General features: G+C 35.7%; 1 protein-coding gene across 1 annotated transcript in view; it reads right to left on the bottom strand.

Moving 5' to 3' along the window:
* EML5 (echinoderm microtubule associated protein like 5) overlaps window positions 1–18,411 on the bottom strand; it is a gene marked incomplete at its 5' end in the record, with an annotated part of 83,647 nt that extends 65,236 nt beyond the window's left edge. The window contains 8 exons of the mRNA XM_010143634.1: window positions 51–307; window positions 1,116–1,253; window positions 2,291–2,492; window positions 5,376–5,511; window positions 11,307–11,492; window positions 13,980–14,048; window positions 14,578–14,676; window positions 18,252–18,411. Coding sequence (XP_010141936.1) covers window positions 51–307; window positions 1,116–1,253; window positions 2,291–2,492; window positions 5,376–5,511; window positions 11,307–11,492; window positions 13,980–14,048; window positions 14,578–14,676; window positions 18,252–18,411 — 1,247 coding nt within the window. The remainder of the gene's footprint in view (window positions 1–50; window positions 308–1,115; window positions 1,254–2,290; window positions 2,493–5,375; window positions 5,512–11,306; window positions 11,493–13,979; window positions 14,049–14,577; window positions 14,677–18,251) is intronic.
* Window positions 18,412–20,597: the final 2,186 nt, after the last annotated feature.

Raw genomic sequence — 20,597 nt, 5'->3', positions numbered from 1 at the left:
CTCTTTCTGTAGGAAGTAACAAATATCATAAAGGCAACTTAGAATCTTACTTGGCATTCTGTAAAAAAGCCTCTTCCCATTGCCATCATTGGTCTGTAAGTATTTACTGTCCGAAGACCAATCCATATGGGTGATGAAACTTAAAGATCCAATACACTCCCCAACTTTCTTGTAGCGCTGAAGAACACCATATATATCCACCGAGCTGTCATTGGAACCAACAGCCAGGAAATTCCCATCTGGTGAGTATTTCAGTTCATGGATAGCTTCTTTCCTGTCTTTGATATGAACAACCTCAGTCATATCTCTGTAGTATGAAAGAGAGCATGTCATAAGTATAGAAGAGCCTTTTCATCCTGTAAAGTTCCCAGTTTTAAAAAATGGACAAAATTGCAAAATGATGAAGTAAACTTTACTATCTTATGCGTAAACACAATACTGTTACTTTTAGAGTTGGGAAGGGCTTCATGGCCAAAAAAAGGGAAGGGAACAGTGGCACAAGAAAGTGCTGCACTGGGCTGAGGGAGAGGCCAGGAGCTCTTCAAGCTGGGTCTACCAGAAAAAAAAAAAAAAAAAAAAAAAAAAAAAAAAAAAAAAAAAAAAAAAAAAAAAAAAACAAAAAATCAGGTAGATTACCAGATCTTTAGTCACTCACAGAAGAAAGCTTCACTAACATGAGAGACAGATCTCATTTTCCCTTAAAACTGTGGGATCACAGCAACAAGGCAGCACTGGTTTTGTATGCGTGCTGTGCTGGCAGCAGCATTCCAACACAGAAACAATTTAGGAAATAATGAAAACTTATTTCTTAATAATTCCAGAGTAATTAATAAAGCTAAAACCTGAAGTAAAATGTTTCCTAGAACACTGCCATTCTCTGCAAATAAACCAATATCGTTTTTCAAATGTGTTGTTATGGAACAACATGAACACATGTAGCACAAACATTTAAAAAAATCTGAGCACCCTCAAGATCGGTAATTTAAAAGGGAAATGTAAGTGATCTCCTCATGTATGGTCACTACAGTGTCAATATATGTACAATTTGTAAAAGCAATTAGATAATGTGATGGAAAGAGTTAATAATGTACCTCTTTTTAATTTTTGTAGCATACCTGACTCGAAGTACAGTGAAAGAGCCGTCCTTCATTCCAAGCGCAAGATGGATTCCGTCAGTACTAACAGCGGCACAGCGAATGGGTTCCTCCATATTGCACCGGGCAATCAGAGCATGGTCGATTAAACTCCAAATTCTAAAGTAATAATTAAAAAATTAAGGAGTGTAAGGAGTGGTTTGTCGCTGTGACGTAGATAGCATGAAGCCTGCAATTTCTGCAGAACACTAGATGTGGTAGCATCCTATTTTAAAATAATTTCCCACAAGGAAAATCTAAGATGGAAGTGTGAATTTTGTATACAGCAAAGAATATTCTTCTATTTAAAATACCAGGAAAATACATAATGAGAAAATGCAAGGGCAGATTAATTTCATTTTATTTTCTGAATATAAAAGAGAAAGACGACACATGACAGTATATACTTCTAAACAATTCTGTGACAATTACAGCATTTTGCTAGTCATTTTAGCCAAGAATAACATTAAAGAACAACTGAAGACTTTGCTCAGTACACATATCTTTTCTTATTAACAAGTCATTAGTCATGTAACTAGATATTATATATAAACCGCAAGTTTTTACAAGTTACAAAATCTATAATTTTCAATATATATCAGGGATTCTAGAATATTATTTCAATATTCATAATTCAATTATTGTTTTGCTTAAGATATTTAAGAAAAAATATTTCATTTCATTTCTAAGGAGTAAGGGAAAAGGTGTTTTTGACAAAAAAACCCGACCTTGTAAAAGGGAGTCATTTACTGGGTTTTCTCAGAATATAGATTCTGTTTACTATGCATGCATTAAGTCTGATGAAATTCCAAAGCTAAAAGTTAATTCGTAGCACATGAAAAAATGAACACGGCAAAAGTTTTTAGTGTGTAACCTATAACATAACTCCTGAAAGGAAACACAGTATACTTGTGTAAGAGTTCTTTATGTTAGGCTAAAAGAAATTTGCTTAAATTTTGTACATTTCGCTTCTGTGAAATATACATTTCCACTATATTTTACTACTGAAGAGCACTAATTTCATGCATAACTTCACTAGTTCAGAAGCACTTCAATGTCACATTTTAATACCTTTAAAATGTATACATTTCAATTAGGTCAAAAATGAGCTGTTTGTGCAGAACTGTATGCAGCTAAATGAATAAACAAGATTTAACCTGACTGATCGATCATCACTTCCAGTCATTGCTAGTGGTTTTGTAGGATGGACAGCCAAAGCCCACAGCTCTCCTTCACAATGTCCCTGCATGATCAGGAAAGGCTTATTACGCTCATGCACCACTATTTCAAAAATTTCACTATCTTGTGTCCCAACGAGTATATGGTCTCCTCTCCAGCAAACACTTCTTACAGACAGACCTGTGGAAGAGATTGTTACTGAGAGATATAGATCCTGACAATTTGTGAAACAAAGGTTATGTAGCATGTGACAGAACATAAAAGCAAGAACATGTCAAGAAGTATCCATATACCTTCTCTTATTCCTCCATTTACTCCTTTTATCTATTCCACGTAACACATTCTGCCCTTGGAATGTTCAATTTTTTCAATTTTCAAGCTTAGTATTACAAAAATTCTAAAGTAAAATGTGATGACACTGTCAATTTTTGTATTACAACATCTCTGACATAAAAATATAATACTGACATTTGCTTCTGGAACTATGCATTTAACGTCTTTAAATTTCAAAGGTAGCAGAGAACATAAACTACCGTTTTGGATCAAACCATGGACCTCAGTACTAGCTAGATGAACCTCAGTTATGTAAGTGACAGAAGCAAGAGTGGACCATGCATTATATGCAAGACCAGCAAAGATTCCAATTCTCTCCAGCTTGTCTCTGAGATGCTTCCCCTAAAGGAAATCTTTGTAACATCTTAATAGCATATGGAATTATTTTTTCCACTACACAGAAAACTAAATCAAATGGAAACAACATATGAAGAGATGAAGAGTGTTTATGATGGAATTTAACATACACTCGTAACAACTGACTTAGTTTTCAGGCTTACAGTGCAGGTGAGTACTCACAGGTTGCACTTGTTTGTAAATCAGTTTGGGACTAATAAAATGGAAGTTAGGACAGTTGTACACTGAGAACCCCGTCTTAGGTGACAAATTTTAAATACTCTTGAAATACTTTTATACTTTAAAACAGGTTGTATTTATTACATTCTGATAGCATAATTCAATTTTGCCAATTTCAGGTATAGATAACCACATGATAGCAATTCACCTTGCCTAAACACTGATTTACATGGAGAGTAGCTCAAGAATGATTTTTGAAAAACTGGATAAATACATGATAAACTGGATAACAATTACATCTATCACATGAGAGAAAGGAATACTATAATGGTCTGGTTTGATGTGCTTCTGAAAAATATTTTTAAAGAGGTAGAAGAAAAAGAAGCTCCTCACGTTATTAAACTTTCACTGGAAAAATATTACAAGACTTAGAAAGAGTGAATAGATGTGTTGGTGCATCTGCACTGATGTTTTAATTCTGACAAAGCTAGCTTTCAAAACAAAGCTGCTGAGAGTGCCTACTTACTTCATCTTTGAAGATAGCCTTCAAATGCGCAGGTAGGACTCTCTCCATATGAAACACAACCGAAAGATGTGCTCCAGGAGCACACTGAGTGCACTCCTAATGCAATACAGTGTTCTGTCCGCTGAACCAGACTAGAACCAATGCCCCTCAAACACCGCTCAAAATGCATATATATTGTGCTACTCTAACCCTCCACACCAACTGCTTCACTTTACAGATTTGTTCTTATTGTGCTGCACGAGTGAACGTAACTACCTCACCATTCAGCCCTACAATCTAGACATCATACTGCTGTATTATTTACAGTGTCTAAAAAAGAAACAACCAACCAGATTCTTTGATGAAGGATAATTTAGACTTTTTTTTTTTTTTTTTTTTTAGTAATTTGGAACTTTTTATGGTGGAGGCAGATATTTTGAAAAACAATTTGACTACTTGGAGATATATCTAGAGTCAAATAATTGCTCTGCAAGCCATTCACAGGGATACAGAACTCTGAGTTCGTGTTCACAGATAAAATTACCAGGAGGTGAGGTATAGGAGCAGCAGAAAATACAATTATGAAAATTAGTAGAAGGGTCATAAAAAGCAATCCTCAAAAGGATACAATTAAAAAGGACTGACGGGAAAAGATTCAGGAAACTGAACTTCTTACAGATAAGATTTTTTAAAAGCTACTAGCTCTGTTGTGGGCATTTGACAAGTCAAAAAGATGGCGTAAGTGATCAAGAAGAACCAAAAGAGTTCATGGCAAGAGTCTATTCCATCAGAAGTAACAGAGAAAAACTGGAGTGGAGAACAAGTTTGAAAGAATGAAACAGGGAATGAAACACAGCTTTCAACTATACGCCGCAGAGCTGAGAAAGAACAGATGTGTAAATTTAAATTTAAAACAGTCACTGAACCGCAAGGCATTTAAAATGGAATATATTCCATCTTGTTGCAGTGTTTCATAAACTTAGTGGGAATCCCAAGTCCATTACAGAAAACAAAGATTTAACTTGTAATCAGTTCTACAGTGATTCTGAATAACTGACACCAGACATCCAACCACACTGTCCAACTTTTGGTAAGATATTAGACAATAACAAAGTGACTGTGGGCAAAGAAATGCCAGCAAAAGCAGTATTTTAAGTGACACACATGCTTCAGTATGTGTTTGTATTCTTTCCTGAATCACTACACCAACAATATCTAGAACACTAACAGAACATGCTATAGACTGTTAGATGTAAAATTTTAGTACAACATAAACTGTAATTGAAGTCATATGTATATATACATTTTTTCTTATACAAAATCATAGATAACTTCCAAATAATTTTTAGGAAAATCTGGATAACTAGCAAATGCAATTTCTGTACTCCAGTTTTAAATCATACATCCCACTGTCTCTTCTAAGTTCTCTTAAAGCATTACTGTTTCTTGTTAAAAACTGCTGTGTTATAGAAAAGATGTGCATTTAATTGGCTTAAAGAAAAAAACCCCTAAATCTGTGTTAACAACTTCATAGTGTGTTTCACAGAAACTTTGAAGGACAATGTTACTGGGCACAATTCTTTTCTAGCAAATAGTTCACGGTAACATACATAAAACAACCTTTTTGGTTTTTAAAGTCTTTTCTTTTTCAAAACACTGGTAAATTTCCTTCCTTATTGGTGTATGAAAAGTGCCAAACTTCTCTTTACCTTTATATCCCTGGTCTGTTTCCCTGAGATCAATCACAGTAATTGGTTTAAAATTTAAGTCCCACAAGCGGACGCAGCCATCCCTGCCACCAGTGGCAAACCCCTCTTCGCATGCATTCATGCTGAAAATTCCTGCCTAAAGAGAGGAGGAAAGATATTTTTAACATTATATACAGATTAGAGACATCAATATGGAAAGTGAACTCTTGTCTATGCCAGTATTGATCATCTTCCTATTTTCCTACTCATTACGCTGTTGAAAACAGCATCAATATATGCAACTAATACAAGCTTTAAATATGAAAAAATCAAAAATGGAAACAAACTCAAAATGAACAGAATTCACATTTGGTGATAAACAATAATAGAATTGTCGCAATACTGCTTTCATCCCGGTGATGATCATAGTGATGCTCCTTCTCATTCCTAAAAAGAGTTTAGTTTGGCCCCTCTTGCCTTAGGGCCTGATAAAACTCCAACAAATACCAGCAGTAAGATTTCCACTGATCTCCGTTAGACTTGGTTCAGGGCTTTTATTGATATTACTCAGCTTCTATGCAATCAGGCAAAAAACATCTGGGATTTTTTTTACGTTTTAAGCCAAGGAAGACTGATTTAAAATATAAGTTTAGAAGCAAAATATAAGAAAAACAGTGATCACTTTACACCACTTAAAAATACATAATATAAGCTCTAATTTAAAAGCTGACATAAGGAAACAAAACCTAATACATTTTCTAACTCACTTGATAGATGTTTTTTTCAGGATAATGAAGAAGCGAGGACAATATATCTATTATTGAAATAAAAATACTGTATCCACATAGCCACTGTATTTGATGTAAACATCATACATTATCTTAATAGAATACACACTTTTTTCCCCCCAAGCACCTACACAACTGTACTTATTTTCAGAAGCAGCTCACTCATTTCAGTAAACAAATCTACTGAAAGGGCAACTACGGCTAATAAACTTTAAAAAATTGTTCTATATTTATTAAAAATATTTAATATTCAGCTATGACAAAAGAAAACAGGAGAGCATTAAAAACAATGGAAGTGAAAATCTCTAACTCCTGTCCAAAAAACCATAGAACAGCCAATAATATACATGTATCTTCTACAATATTGTTCTGAAGTTTCAGTTTTGTAAAGAAGTAAATGTAAAGTTCCAGTAGTTTCTTTGGTTGGGGGTCTGGATTTTACAGTAGTGAAGCCCATTGACCCCAAAAGCAAAAGCAATTTGCAAAGGAGAACTGGCTTTTGGGGGAAAATAAAGCTGTACACTTAGAGAACAAATTAGTATCCAGTGTCGTGGCTTGAGAGAATTCCCAGTACTCATGACTCTCCTACCAACCTGGTTCTCCTTCTTAAATTATAACTAAGGAAAATATCATAATGGACTGATCATAATGAAACATGGACTGTGCTTCTCCAGCATCAGGTAACAAGGATATAGTTTAAGAAGTTCAGAAAAAAAGAAATCTCTTAGCTTTCAGAAAAATCCTGTATTATTACTAGAATGTCGAATTACAATCAGAAGTGAAAGACTAGGATAACAGAACTAAAAATTTTTTTGACGTGTCATGTCCATCCTCAGGATACAGACTTTTAAGACAAGCCACATTTTCAGAAGTAGTACGTGCCTACACAAAAATGCAGTGGAATTTTTAAGTCATAAGCAGATTAGAAGGCTAACTCCCATTATCTCTAATGTCCTGAAAATCCTCTTTCTGTTTCTTTAGGAGCCTTGATGTTTTTGAAAACACAACCCAAACTGCATTTGTTTCTCTGCGTATGCGTCCATCTACTTCACTACATTAACCTTTTAGCATCACTAAGCAAATAAAAGGCTAGAGGAATTCTGGCTCATTTTGTACCATACACCGATTTTTGCCCAAGTTCTGGCATATTTACATATTTCAAAGCTCTTCTCGGAATGCAACCTTGATAATAGAATTATTCTCTTTTCTCTAATTAACTCCTTCTGAAATCCATTATTTAATTAATCAGTATTAAACGAATCGGACATGTGGCAATGTGGGAAGCTGGCTGAATATTCTGAAGATCAAGTGGATCCAGGCTTAATCTGTTTTCCATTTCAGAGAATATCTTTCTCTTGAAAAGGACATACTGGTTGTCAAGGAGATTTGGCAGATGTTGTGCTTGCTCAATCTCTTGCAATGCAATAGGACAGTCTCGTTTCAGTCTGTGTACCACTGGAATACAAGAATTAGATAGAAACTAGAAAAAACTTCCCTTATTAATGGGGACTGCAAGTGTCTAATGGAAGAAGCTGAGGTTAGCCACTTTTCCTTTAACTGTTAGACTCACACTTAACTGGGAAAAGACATATTCTTTACTCTGGCAGCTTGGCCAGTCATAATTCCTCCACTAAATCTTTCCTTTTAGAAACTGTCAAGATTGTTAATGCGAATCAACTTTGTGGAGACATGCTCCTCTTAATTACATTTGCAGGCTGAAGGATTAACGTAATTTGATTCCTGATGGTCAATAGCCTTCTAGCAGTAATGAGAGGCAAACAATTGCACTGACTCAGTTTGAACCGACTGAATAATCTGAGCAACAAAGATTGACTGTGTTCTTGAATCAAAATAAAAGGTGTAAATCAAAGGCTTCCACCTTAAAAGTTCTCAAGTTTGACGTACAAAACGCATTCTTCCGTTACAAATTTTTCATTACACTTCCTAGTGAATGGGAAAATTCTGGAAAAAACATCTCAAATTGATCAGTAGTTTTCTCAGAATGCAGAATATTTCCCATTTTTCCAATATAACCAGCTGGTATCACATCCCTGATACCTCAATTACAAAAGAAAAAAAAAAGAGATTAACAAGAGCGAACAAAGAAATAAATGCCCAGGTCTACCAGAAATGATAGTTGAAGGCTGGAGAAGTACAAGACCTTGACAAAGATGGTCTCTACTGCCTGAATATTTTGCCGCTGCTTGTATACAAGAAGCTTCCAATAGTGAGTTAGTCTCAGGTTTTCTATTGCTGCTGGACCTATCCTGCCTTCCATGGATGAAAATCAAGTTGTTTATATAAAAAAATCCACCGCACTAACTCTGACTATGCAATTCTTTAAATACATGACTGCAGTTAGCTATAATTAGGACCGAGCTTGAAAGATCATATGGAAACTTTAGAAGCAACTGACTAGTACCGAGCAATATGGAGAAGAGACATTATACCAGTTCAGTAAGCGCTTCAGTGCCTCCTTTTTACACCTAGATACAATTCAGGACATAGATGCTAACATGTAAAGCAACATGCATGTTGGGCACTTATTCTAACATACTGTCTCTCCCAACATACGCTGCACAGCAAGAAAATGGATTGCAAACGTTTAGGGTTTACGTCAGTAAGTTTAGAGTGGAGAGCCACTACTGTGAAATTTAATCTTATCTTACAGATCACCCATAAAACAGTTTAAAAAAATAGGCATATTACTACAAAAATTTAAAATAGTTTCCTCTAAGCCTCTTATTGGCTGAAGTAAGTGGACAGTTACCTTTCAAATCCATGACTAGTTTAAGTAGTAGCAGAAAAATACTGCATGACTTAATGTGTTGGTACATGATACCAGTTTAAAACCATTCATCTGAGTTCACTATATTGTTTCCATCTATATTTAATTAGTATTCAGTCAACCGACATAGGCATGCAATAGTTTTAACAGAGTGCCTGTTACTTAACCTCTAGCCTGTTATTTAACCTCAGTTTCTAACATCAATCCACGCAACTTTAATGTGTACCTCTGAAAGACTATCTGAAAATAAATTATTCAGCTGCTGAGAAAGCATCTTATGTACATTTACTATGCAAGGCAAAGGCGAGGCACACAAGAATCTTTAAAACAGACAGGGCTTTTAAATAAGCTTTTTTTCCTTGTATATGTATCTTAAAAACCATGGACTGCCTTGAATTTAGAACATGTAGGATAATAAAATAAATAGAAGAACCTATAGCCTGATCTTTGCATGGGTACAAAAATAAGACATTTCTTTTTTCTTGGTCAAGGTATATATTAACTTTCCAGACTCAAGATGCACTGCCTACAAACAACCTCCTGAAGTACTACCAGTGCCAAATGAACTTTTATACGCTTCCACGTTGCTGTTTTCTTGCTCCCTTTAAAAACTTTCATTATCAGTCATATTATTTAGGAGAGATCAGCAAAACTAGATTTTGAGTTTCCCACTACTGTCCAGTTTTCACTACACATGAACTCAGTGCCTTTACCTTAACCCCTGCTTGTGTCCTACTTGTCATGCCTACTTCTACAGGAAGTGAACTTTCTAGTCCTCTTTCAACTACTTCTGCAGTCATTCCAAACTATTCGCTTTCAACTTTTTGTTTCTACTTAGACAGGAGTCTGCTGGGCACATTTCTTTCCTGCCTTCATTTCTTAGATCTGCTGTGACAGAAGACAGATTATTTGGCTTAGCTGTGAATTCTTATTTTGCTTGCTAAAGTCACTGCCTGTTTCCTCAGCTGGGACTGCATGGTTTGGTTTTCACACTGAATTATTCTTAAAATAAAAAAAATTACTTTTCAGCTAGGGTAACTAAGACAGTCAACCTTTGAAAAGAACCTCTCTTCTATATTAATGCACACCACTGCCAGCTGGATGGACTATATCCCCACATCACTAATGCGCTTTAGGAAATGTTTCCCTGCACCTCAGTTACCAACTGTTTATGCTGCAAGGCAGGAATACATGGTACTTTATGCAAATAATGAGACATGTTTTCCTCAAATTTTCATTTTAATTCAAGCCTGTTGAAGAGTAATGATGCAGGATGATAAACAGGCATGCAAGGATGACAATTCCAACACTAACACACTGAACAGAAATCTGTATCAATTCCCTACTCTACATACATTGTGCTTCTAACAACATATGCTGAACACAAATGTTACTATTTACACTTACATTTTCTTTTAGAAATATGGGCTACGACATGATTTATAAAATTACTTACAAAATAACTGTAAAATACGGTGGCAATGATTTTAGCACGGCTGAAGAGGCACTCATTCCAAAAGGCTATATTTTGTGCTTTGAATAGTCTGACAGTATTATCCTTCATGGTAATATTTTTACTGAAGAAAAGGTTTAATTTTGTTGAAAAGTAAGCTTCCAGAAGAGATTTTATTGTTGTGTTTTTTCCTCCTGAAAACTGGTGAGATTTGTAGTGACTCTAATATCTTAGAGAAAATTAATTTCAAAGCCATGGACTAGTGCCCCTACTTAATTTTCAGTTCTGCAGAATACAATTCTTTTGAGCCTAAAGGAAAGAACCAAAAATAGAAGGCTAGATGAGACCTACTCAAGGTCACCTGAGCTCTCTCCACTGACCACCTGAAGATAAGGAGCAGAGCACTCCAAATTTGATCCTGTGGTCAACAAAGAACTGACACAGCATGTAAGAAAATGGAGCAACAAGCTTTCATCATCCTACATTTATCAGTTGGGTCATTTCACACTGAAACAGCTGAAAAGCATTGTATTATTCTGAGAAATAAATACTCCAAGTAAAAAATACGTGAATATAGAGGAGCCTCAGCACCAAAAAGGGTGGGAGGGTATTTTATTTACATGTCTACTTAAGGGTAAACTTAAATGTATTCCAGGCTCTACTGATTACGAACTCCTCCATCAATGATAATGTGAGACAGTACATACGTAGACAGCTAAATGTATTTCTCAACCCAGCATTCGCTTTCTACCATAACAGAAATCTTAAACAACAGACAGAAAGGAGAGGAAAAAAATTCAGTTGAGACATACTGAGTCTCTGTCACTGAAATTGTTTAGGAACACACACCAGGTGATCTAGCACTGCCCTCACTAGCTCTCGAGAAATCTATTTAACATTTTATATGAAAGAGAGACACTTACAGCATGTGCTCCCTGTATTGTCCGTACAAGGTTGATTCCTTTCCATACGTATATATCTCCATTCAGCGCACCAGAATATGTCACTTCATCCCTTGCACAGGCTAGGCACAATATTGTTTGGAGATCACCAGTTTTGCCAAACACACCACGTTTTGGTGTCAATGAATTGCCACACAGGCTCCAGAACTGCAACATAAAGTGATTTAGAAAGATGGATATTTCACTAGGATCATGTAATTTAATGTATTTACATCTGAAAGAGAAGCACCTTATCTCCAAAAGACATCATTATTCATACCTTCTCCCTGCTTTAGTTCTGCAGCTGGTTAAAAAGTTTTTGTGTTATTAACCAAATTTATCTTTCCATAAAATCAGCAGCAGACTTGCTGGAAGGAGTTTCGGTCTATCAGAATTAAAGCAAAATGAAATTCTTTCAAATTTGAGTCAGTTGTATTTTCAGTCATAATTTAAAAGCATTTCGTAACGGCATTATCTGATCTTTCTTTGATGTAAAACTTCCACTCTGCCAATGCTGCATTTGTACTTTATGTTACTTTAGGCATTTAAAGATGCCATCTAAGCATGGAAATTTCTGATGAAGTTGCCATTTGCTCTGTTTGAAAGCAGCTGGTTTTATTTCAGACTTCTCATCAGAACCACTGATCTGGCAAAGCAGCCATCTAAGATGGATATTTTTGAGAATTTTCTAATAAGTCGTTAGCATGTGATTACAGCAATACACCAAGTGTATTTCTTCCTCGGTGATCCAACACGTACTAATGACTCCTAAAGACATGCAAAGTCTCTTGACAGAGCACAATACTTGCCACTAGTTTCTCAGATCTCTGCAGACATGCAGCACTTCCACATTCCCTTCAAACCCTCCTGTCCAAAGTGGTAAATGTGCACTGGAAAGTCAACCAGCTGTTGGATTAACCCAGTGCAAAATGTGAAAGAATTTATTTCATCACTGCTGACAGTTTACTCTTATATTGTCTCAGCATGTTCTCTGTATACATGTATATGAAATTGTATTTCACAGCAAGTCTCTCTGTTACAATAATCTATTCAAAATTCTGAGCAGACTTCAAATAATGCAGGATAATGTAAGCAGTTACAACGAAGAGATTTTTGTACCAGCAATACTACAATTATCAAATTACCATATACTGATTAGACAAATCCCTGTATTTTAACTAGTAAATCTTTAATCAAAGTACACAGGTCATAGATTATGTTGTTGCTGGAGAAGTAACTGCACAATCACTGCATAATTCAAACACCTAGCTCCGACATGGAAGCAGATAACTCAATATCAATTTATTTGGAATTATCTACAGAACTTGATTAAGCAGTATTACTATTTGCATAAAATCTCACGTGAGGAAAAATATGATAGTATTACAAATTGGAATGTAATTACAGGTATCTGAAAGAACAGGAAGAAAAGGTTTAAGAAAAAATACATATCAACAAAAATCTCTTGGCTGACCCAAATGCCTATGAATCTCTAGGACTTGGTTTTCTTGGTAATTTTTTCTCAAAGGACACATAATTTATTTTTAAAATGTTACTTTTATTTTTAAATGCTTCATAGAGCCGTAAAATTGTTCAGATAAATTTTTGCTTATCTAAACAGGTATGTTTTGACACCATACAGCCACCTTAAATAAACCAAAGCACTGCTGGCAAGTATTAATTAGCTCACTATTGCCATAATGGCCCTTCTAGATCCTGAAGTAGAAAAAAGATCATTATTAATCAAGCTCATGGAAATCCATAAGTGACACGCTAAATCAAAGATGCATGCAATCTAGCCAACGCTGAACTCTTTTTCCAATAAACCATTAATACATATTAATCTAAAAGTTCACTGTATAAAAACCAACACGTTTTTCCCACCACAGGAACCTACAAATAAGAGCAATACGAGCTTTCAAGCTGCCATCTACTGTTGTTATGTGGTAACGCAGAAGACAGCACATAGAAGAGGGCAGTGACTTCAGGAAACATATTTGATGGCAGTCAAGCATTGCTAATCCTGCTGATAGAGTTAAAGCTGAGAAAGAAGCTGTTTCTGCATGGCAGCTGGTACAAAACAAAGCACAGTGTTTCACAGAAAAAAAGACATGAACTGTGGGGGAAAAAGAAAAAAAAGAATGATCATGCATTTTTCTTTCTTCTTCCACTGCATCCCCACAATCTCTCAAACTGTAGGAAATGGTTTTTCAACTCATTACACCTCTGCAGCGTAACAATTCATTAACTCTTCAAGAATCAGAAACTTGAGTACCCGGACTCACCTTAAACATGTGTGTGTATCCTGTATTATGCTACTTGGGATTTCAAAATGCATGTTTTGGATCACCTACATTTTAAACTACATTACAATCATTACATACGCTGCTACTGACAACTGTTTCATTCCTTCTGTATTCCTCCTGTCAGGGCATGAACTCTTCTGAGCAGAGGTGTTCTGTTTTCCACTCTATATATCTTGTAAAACGTCTAGTGTAACGTGGTCCATGATTGCAGTTCCTGAGTAGTATTATTCTTACAGACGACCTTTCATATTATAATTATATATTCCTTTTAGATTCTATTTTTACATATTTTATAGAGTACAAACTACTGCAGCTAAAATATTTTATGAATCAACATTTATTTCATTACCTTGATGTGTTTTACGCCACAGCTGACGAGCTTGTTTGGCTGGTACAAATCCCAAGAAATATCAAATATCTGCATAAAAAAGCCAAGGATGTCACGGAGATGGCAGTTAAAACAGTAAAAACTAGTAACAAATTAACAGACAGTCTGAAATGCTTTAAATGGAACTATTGGAAAGACTTTATCCCCTCATTCAATACTGAAATTGCAATGTATAGCTCATAGTATTTTTGTTTGGAGTTTTTTCCTAGAGTGATTATAACACCTGAAAAAACAACATCAAGACTAGAAAAATTCAAATGATTATTTGCATTTTGATTTCCCATAAGGGGATTAAGGCCTAGGAAGTGCATTAATTTCGCACTTCCCCTACATGCTTGTAGTCTCAACAAACCATACACAAATAAATGGTGAGTTAGGCATTTTATTTTAGGAATAAATGTACATAACTTAAATATCTTCAGATATCTTAAGCTTTATACAAATTCAATTTCCAAAACATAAAATGGTTTTTGTTCAGACAGAGCTCTAGTAGGTATACTCAGACATCGTTCAACAAACTAAAATTATACCAACTCTTCAATTCTTTAGTTATACTTACTCTGTCTGTATGACCAGGAGCCACTGATAACAACTTTCCTTTTCTCCAGTCCCATACACAAACGGTGTTTTTCGAATCCAAACCAACCGAGACCAAACGCTAAAAATGTCCAAATTAAACAAATAATAGTTACATAAACATTTTAATGAAAGCTAGAATCATCATTTCGAATGATAGTGAATTCCTAACATGAGATAAAAGCAATAGCTACATTTCAATATAGAAGAAAACCAAAGATACAACATGGCCAAAGCTTCCACAGATGCATCACTTCAGTTATGACATCATGATCATAAAGAAGACCTTCCTGGAAAACAACATATTTCTGACTTATATAGTTTAATATATGTAATTATATGTAGCACACAAGCGGCAGTTAGAAGACATTTGCAAAAAGAAATAGTATCACTGAAGTTAAAGAAACCACTTGTGTTTACCTTAAAGTACATATAACTTGCAGAATTTACTTTACAAGTTCAGGAAATACAAAGAAAAAATACTTTCTTCAGTCTTCTTGGAAACAAACAAAAGATTAGAAACAGCTAAAAGCTTTAAGACTCTTTAGCTTGATTCTTCAAAACATGTATAAGTAACTATTCCTTTCTGAATCCTCTCTCAAACAAGAATCCAGCATGACTCTGAATGTAGGAATTTCACCAAGTCTTTATTATTCGAAAAGAGTCTGAATCCAGACAAAAAGATTGTTCCAGGAAAATACAGAAAAACTAAAGGTTGAGATCTTCCTATGCTCTGCAGCCTGTCTTGTCTTCAACTGTGAAGATATTTTGCACAGATTTCTTGACACAAATCATTGACCATATTAGCCAGCAGTCCACTTTTACTATTATCTGTTAACAGTCAAAATGTTATTTCTTCAAACAGGAATTCTCAACAGAAAGACTAACAGTAGTAAAGATCACATAAGAGTGAAATGGAGTTTTGTGTTAAAAGAAAATTACGTATTTTTGTTTAGTTTATGCATGAATTGTCACATATTAATCTTGATGGGTGAAAGCTTTGCAAAGCCTTAGGACAACGTTTTGTCCACTGTTCAGCAGTTAATACCTACACACACTGAAGACAAATTTAGTTTAAATTTCTATGCAGGTTTTCAAAGGGAGTTTGTAAAAGCAAACCCCAAACTTAAGCAAACTTCTTCCCAAAGACAGAAACCTACTCCCAATAACATCATTTCTTTACTGTCTGAAAAGCTCCAAGATTATGAGAAGACAGGGAAACGAGTTAAATACAGCTGCTATTCGTACTCCCTATTTATTAATGCCAAGTTCAGTTTTGCAGATGCTGCAAAGTTCAATCCTTCTATTTCACCTTTGAAAACTTTCTCAGAAAGAACATCAGTTGCAATTCCAGCTACACTTCCAACAGTTCCATTCCAGTCCTATTGCAGAATGAGAGGCGTAAATGCAGACTAGTTTTACAATTACTGCACACCTATTGCAAAAAAAATCTGGGTGATGCTTTCCCAGACATCAGCTGATACACTGACTTCTCAAAAAGGGAGATGAAATGATATTCTCAGTTCTCCTAAGGAATAGAAATATCTTGTTATCAACTAGCACACCCCCACACCCTCACCTTCTGTGAGTAGAGCTCACAGAAGAACAAAAACCCCAGCAAGCTCAGGGAAGGATGTACCATAAAGCACACCGAACTTCCCTCAACACCAGGGAGACTGAAGGGTGACCTTGGTTTTAGATAATGCAGCTGCACCAATGAATCATCAGGTTCCCCAAGACAATTAACACAGAATAATAAGTAAAGAAAAAATAATGTCTTCCAGACCAGTTGGGGGTGGGGAGGAGACTGTATATGTGGCACAGCCCAACATGAAGCATAAAAACTGAACTGACAAAACAAACTTTGAAGGGGGCAATGGGCTTGACATCACTTCAACCCAAATATTCCTTCCTGGTGACTGGAGGTGTCCAGCAGCATAATAGCAATCATACGGAGACCAGTACCAAAACCACATTTCTCTTGTGATTCATTTCTACATTGCAATTGCTTGTGTTACGATTTCAGTACATCGCTATATCACTCTACTACATCAAAATCCCATACAACACCAAATATATCAAACAAGTATGTTTAATATCAAACACCAAACCCTCTAAAAAGAGCCTGGTCAGGGATTCTGACAAATTTGAATTTAAGAGGATAGGCAAGATGTAAACAAACACATTTTGCAGATCTTTCTGAACTGAATTTGTGTTTTACTCTATTTCCATATGAAGACAATTCTGGAGACACAGATCTTGAAAAACCTGTATCCAGCTTTCCTTTTTGACAACAAAATTCTAACAAAAGCCAGGAAAAGTGATTATATGGAAATGCTGAGAAAAGCAGACAGCCTAAATTTTGACCATTTATGTCTTTAAACATACGAATCAGTACTGGGTACTCCTAGAACAAATCACAGATCTACACTCAAATCTCTCCAATATACACACAGGGGATGCATAGCTGCATTCAAAAAAAGAGAAAGGAGAAAGCCTTCAATCCTAGTTAGATACAATTTGACCTTAAATTATTAAGGCTCTTCAAGTGAGGAAGTGACATAAATTTACACAGACAAGAACAACATAGAGAGAAGATACTGCTTGCTGTCAAGTAGAAATTACGTTCTAGAAAGCATCTGACTCTAGAAGTTAACTCTCTAAACAATGAGAAACCTAACTGATAACATTTGTAGATCATTCCAACAAACTCAAAACCTCCCTACATCAATTACAGCATGCTTTAACAGGAAGAAGTTGCAGCTAGGCAGCTTTCCTCTATTTGTGTTCAACAGAGCTCCACTTGATACTGTCTTAAGGACTGGTCTCTACAGCACATCCTCACTCAAGAAAGCAGTAGTAACAGATACTGACCCTTTTAGCATGCAAAAGGAACCGATAATATAGCTAAATCTGAATATCACATTGCAAGCCTAAGCAGGAGGGGAAGAAGTGCTGCATAAGCCCAGGAGAGCACAACTGCAGCAAAAACTTTCATGGCTAATACCTCTTCAGTTGGTACTTAATCTGTATTTCCCATTTCTAATGCATCAATCACATAAGCCTCTTCACTCACAGGAGCAAATGTCTGGTACAAATTACTTTCCTTATCAGTAGCAGCTCTGAGAACCAACTGACTAATCAAAGAATTTTTTAAAGTAACAAAATTATAACCGTGTAACAATTTTTCTTGACTGTTAGATCAATGATATGATTCTAAACATTCAATCAAAATGTGGAGAGCCACCAAAAGACACAAAATGCATGATAGAGAAGGGGATACTACCTCAAGACATCTGAAGTCCAAGATGAGTAACACAATGGGACTGTCACCACTTCAGGCACAAGATACATCCCTGTGCAGGGACGTCCACCGTCTCCAACTGTTTGGCGTAACCCTGAACTGCAGCCCACAAAACACAAGAATCTCCCTACCACCTCATCTTCATTCAAAACTCTTTTCTTGCCAAATGTGAATATTTGTCAGTCACTACTAACACCATTTTTTTCCCCTCAACTTGAGAATAAGCAAATAAAACCTGAGCCAATACATTTTCTTGAAAAAAGAAAAAGCAAGAAAAAAGAAAAAGCAAGAAAAACAAGATTCCTGACAGATAAACGATTGAAGTGTTTGAAAAGAGAATATTAATTACGTACCTGACCATCTAAATCAAAAGCCAAGCAAGCTATACCATGTGTGTGAACATCTTTCAGAACTGACACAGTTTGCACAGTATAAGAGTCCCACACGCAGATGTATGGTTCTTTTCCAACTTGACCTGTTGCCACGAACACACGTTCAGGATGCAAAGCAAGGCTGCCAAAGAAAAACATACAAAATATTTTTGCATGAAACTTTTACATTTGCCTAGTTGGTTGCGTTAGTAGTTTTCCTTTAAAATGATTTCACATTATTTTTTCACTAATAGTAGATTTACAAGTCATTTCATATCACAGATTCCACAACAGCTGTAAAATTCTTGTAATGCAATACATGCCACCACCTTTCCTGAATGTGAACCTTCAAGCCTTCTCCAATTAAACTAATGGCAGAGTAGTCATTAATCCTCTATTCCAAAATACAGTTTTTAAAATTAGGTCAGATTTTCATGCACTAAAAAAAAAAAAAAATACCTATTTTCTTTTTCTTTCTGTTTCTTAACATTTAAAAACCTCAAAGGATGGATAACAAAAGTTGGTGTTTAGCTATCTGCACATCTGTCAACAATGGAGGGAGATAAGCATCTCCCAAAGTAATTTGTTCAACATATTATTTAATGTCCTTTTTAAAAGAGGATTGAATAGCCTTCTGAAGCTAGCTCTCTCTGCTGATCATACAGCAAGCCCAAGCATGACTAGCTTAGACTAGATGTTATGACTAGACTTCAGATGACTAAACTGAGATGATGATTATCTTAAATGTCTTAATTTTAATACAGAACAATTGGCAATAGATCTTTTTGAATAATTAACTTTCCACACCTCAAACATTGCAGAGAATTTTCTTCTAGTCCATATTTCAGAGACTTTCAAGGTCCATAGAGGATCATCACAACTGTTTTGTCAGATCTGGAACCAAGGTACAAACCTACTAGTCTGTAAGACAGTTTTTTTGTTTTGTCTATGCAAGCAAGCTGCAAGGAAGCACATGAGGTTTGAAGATTCTTATTTCATAGTACAGAAAATTAAGTAAGAATATATTCTAAAAGAAACCCAAACGTGCTGCTTGATGACATTCTACACAGACTAGGTACAGCAGTCCAGAATTATGTTAGAAATACCACATGTAAGTCAGGAAGATAAAATTTCAGTAGTTGGCTATTTGGCTTAAAAATTTCCTCCCCTAACTAATCATAGAGTAATAATCTTGAGACACTGGTGGACAGAACTGCTAATAACATACTAAACGTATTTATCTTCTCAGCATCACTTGGAAAGGAGAAAAGTTGAGCATTTTGCAATGGCAAGAAGCTCTTACATCTGAACACAGATTTTTATAATTAAGTTCAAAGGGTGCAGAGAAGGTAAGTCTATAAACACAGAAGAAATAGCCAGGATAAACTTAATGATTAGAAAAAAAGATCTAACTCAAATGCTGAATACATTCTCTATATAGAAAAAGAGCTTGAGAAAACGATGTTAGAATTTGCTTAGTATTTCATGAAATCATACTACATTACGCAATACACTTCGATATTTTTTCTATTTTAATGTGGCATTTCAGTTGGTTGATACTGCTTGACAAATTCCACATGCAAAACTCTTGAGAGGAACCTTTAACTTCAAAGTTTCTACAAAAGGTAAAAAGCCTCTGGACCTTTCAACTTTGCTATGGGATTTTCTCTTCTTTGGTACTCCACATTATCCTCAGCACCAGGATCAAGCAACCAACATTTTCCCACTTGGTTTCTCTTCAATTCCAGAGTTATTTTCCTGGTTCTTCCCTTCCTTCTTTATTTGACAGAGCAACTTTGTAATTAAAAAACAATACGGAAAGGAGCTGGTAGGTAAAGCTTATCGCATTTCACTTCAGTCCTGCCACCTAATCCTGACCAACACCTGCACATCTCCCAGAGCACACACAGGCAGATGGTGTGTGCATGGGGAAAAGGAAAAGCATCTGGAAGGGCAGAAAACACTGCATTCGAAATGATCTAAGATTTACAATTACACCAGAGAGAGGGAGAGATAAGACCATATGGACACCAATGAAATTCAAGAAGAGAAAGGAAGTAAAAAGAATAAGCAAGAAAAAAACCAGAGACTGAAACTAAGAGAAAAAGTAAAAAAACACTGCAGTCTTACGACTGTTTCCTGACCTCTTTAATCCCATATTTAGCTCTGCTATTGGTGCATTGTGCACCAATTGTGCACCAATGCTTGTTTCAGGCAAGTGAAAACCACACCAAAATTGCCAGTCTGAAAAACGCTCAGGCACCACCCTGGAAACGCACACATATATCCAAAAGCACCCCCATACCACACCTTACAAAACACTTTCCA

This window comes from Buceros rhinoceros, unplaced genomic scaffold, assembly GCF_000710305.1.
Source record: "Buceros rhinoceros silvestris isolate BGI_N320 unplaced genomic scaffold, ASM71030v1 scaffold5449, whole genome shotgun sequence".
NCBI lineage: Eukaryota > Metazoa > Chordata > Aves > Bucerotiformes > Bucerotidae > Buceros > Buceros rhinoceros.
The sequence above is the reverse complement of the archived record's forward strand: the minus strand, read 5'-3'. Positions and strand labels throughout refer to the sequence as shown.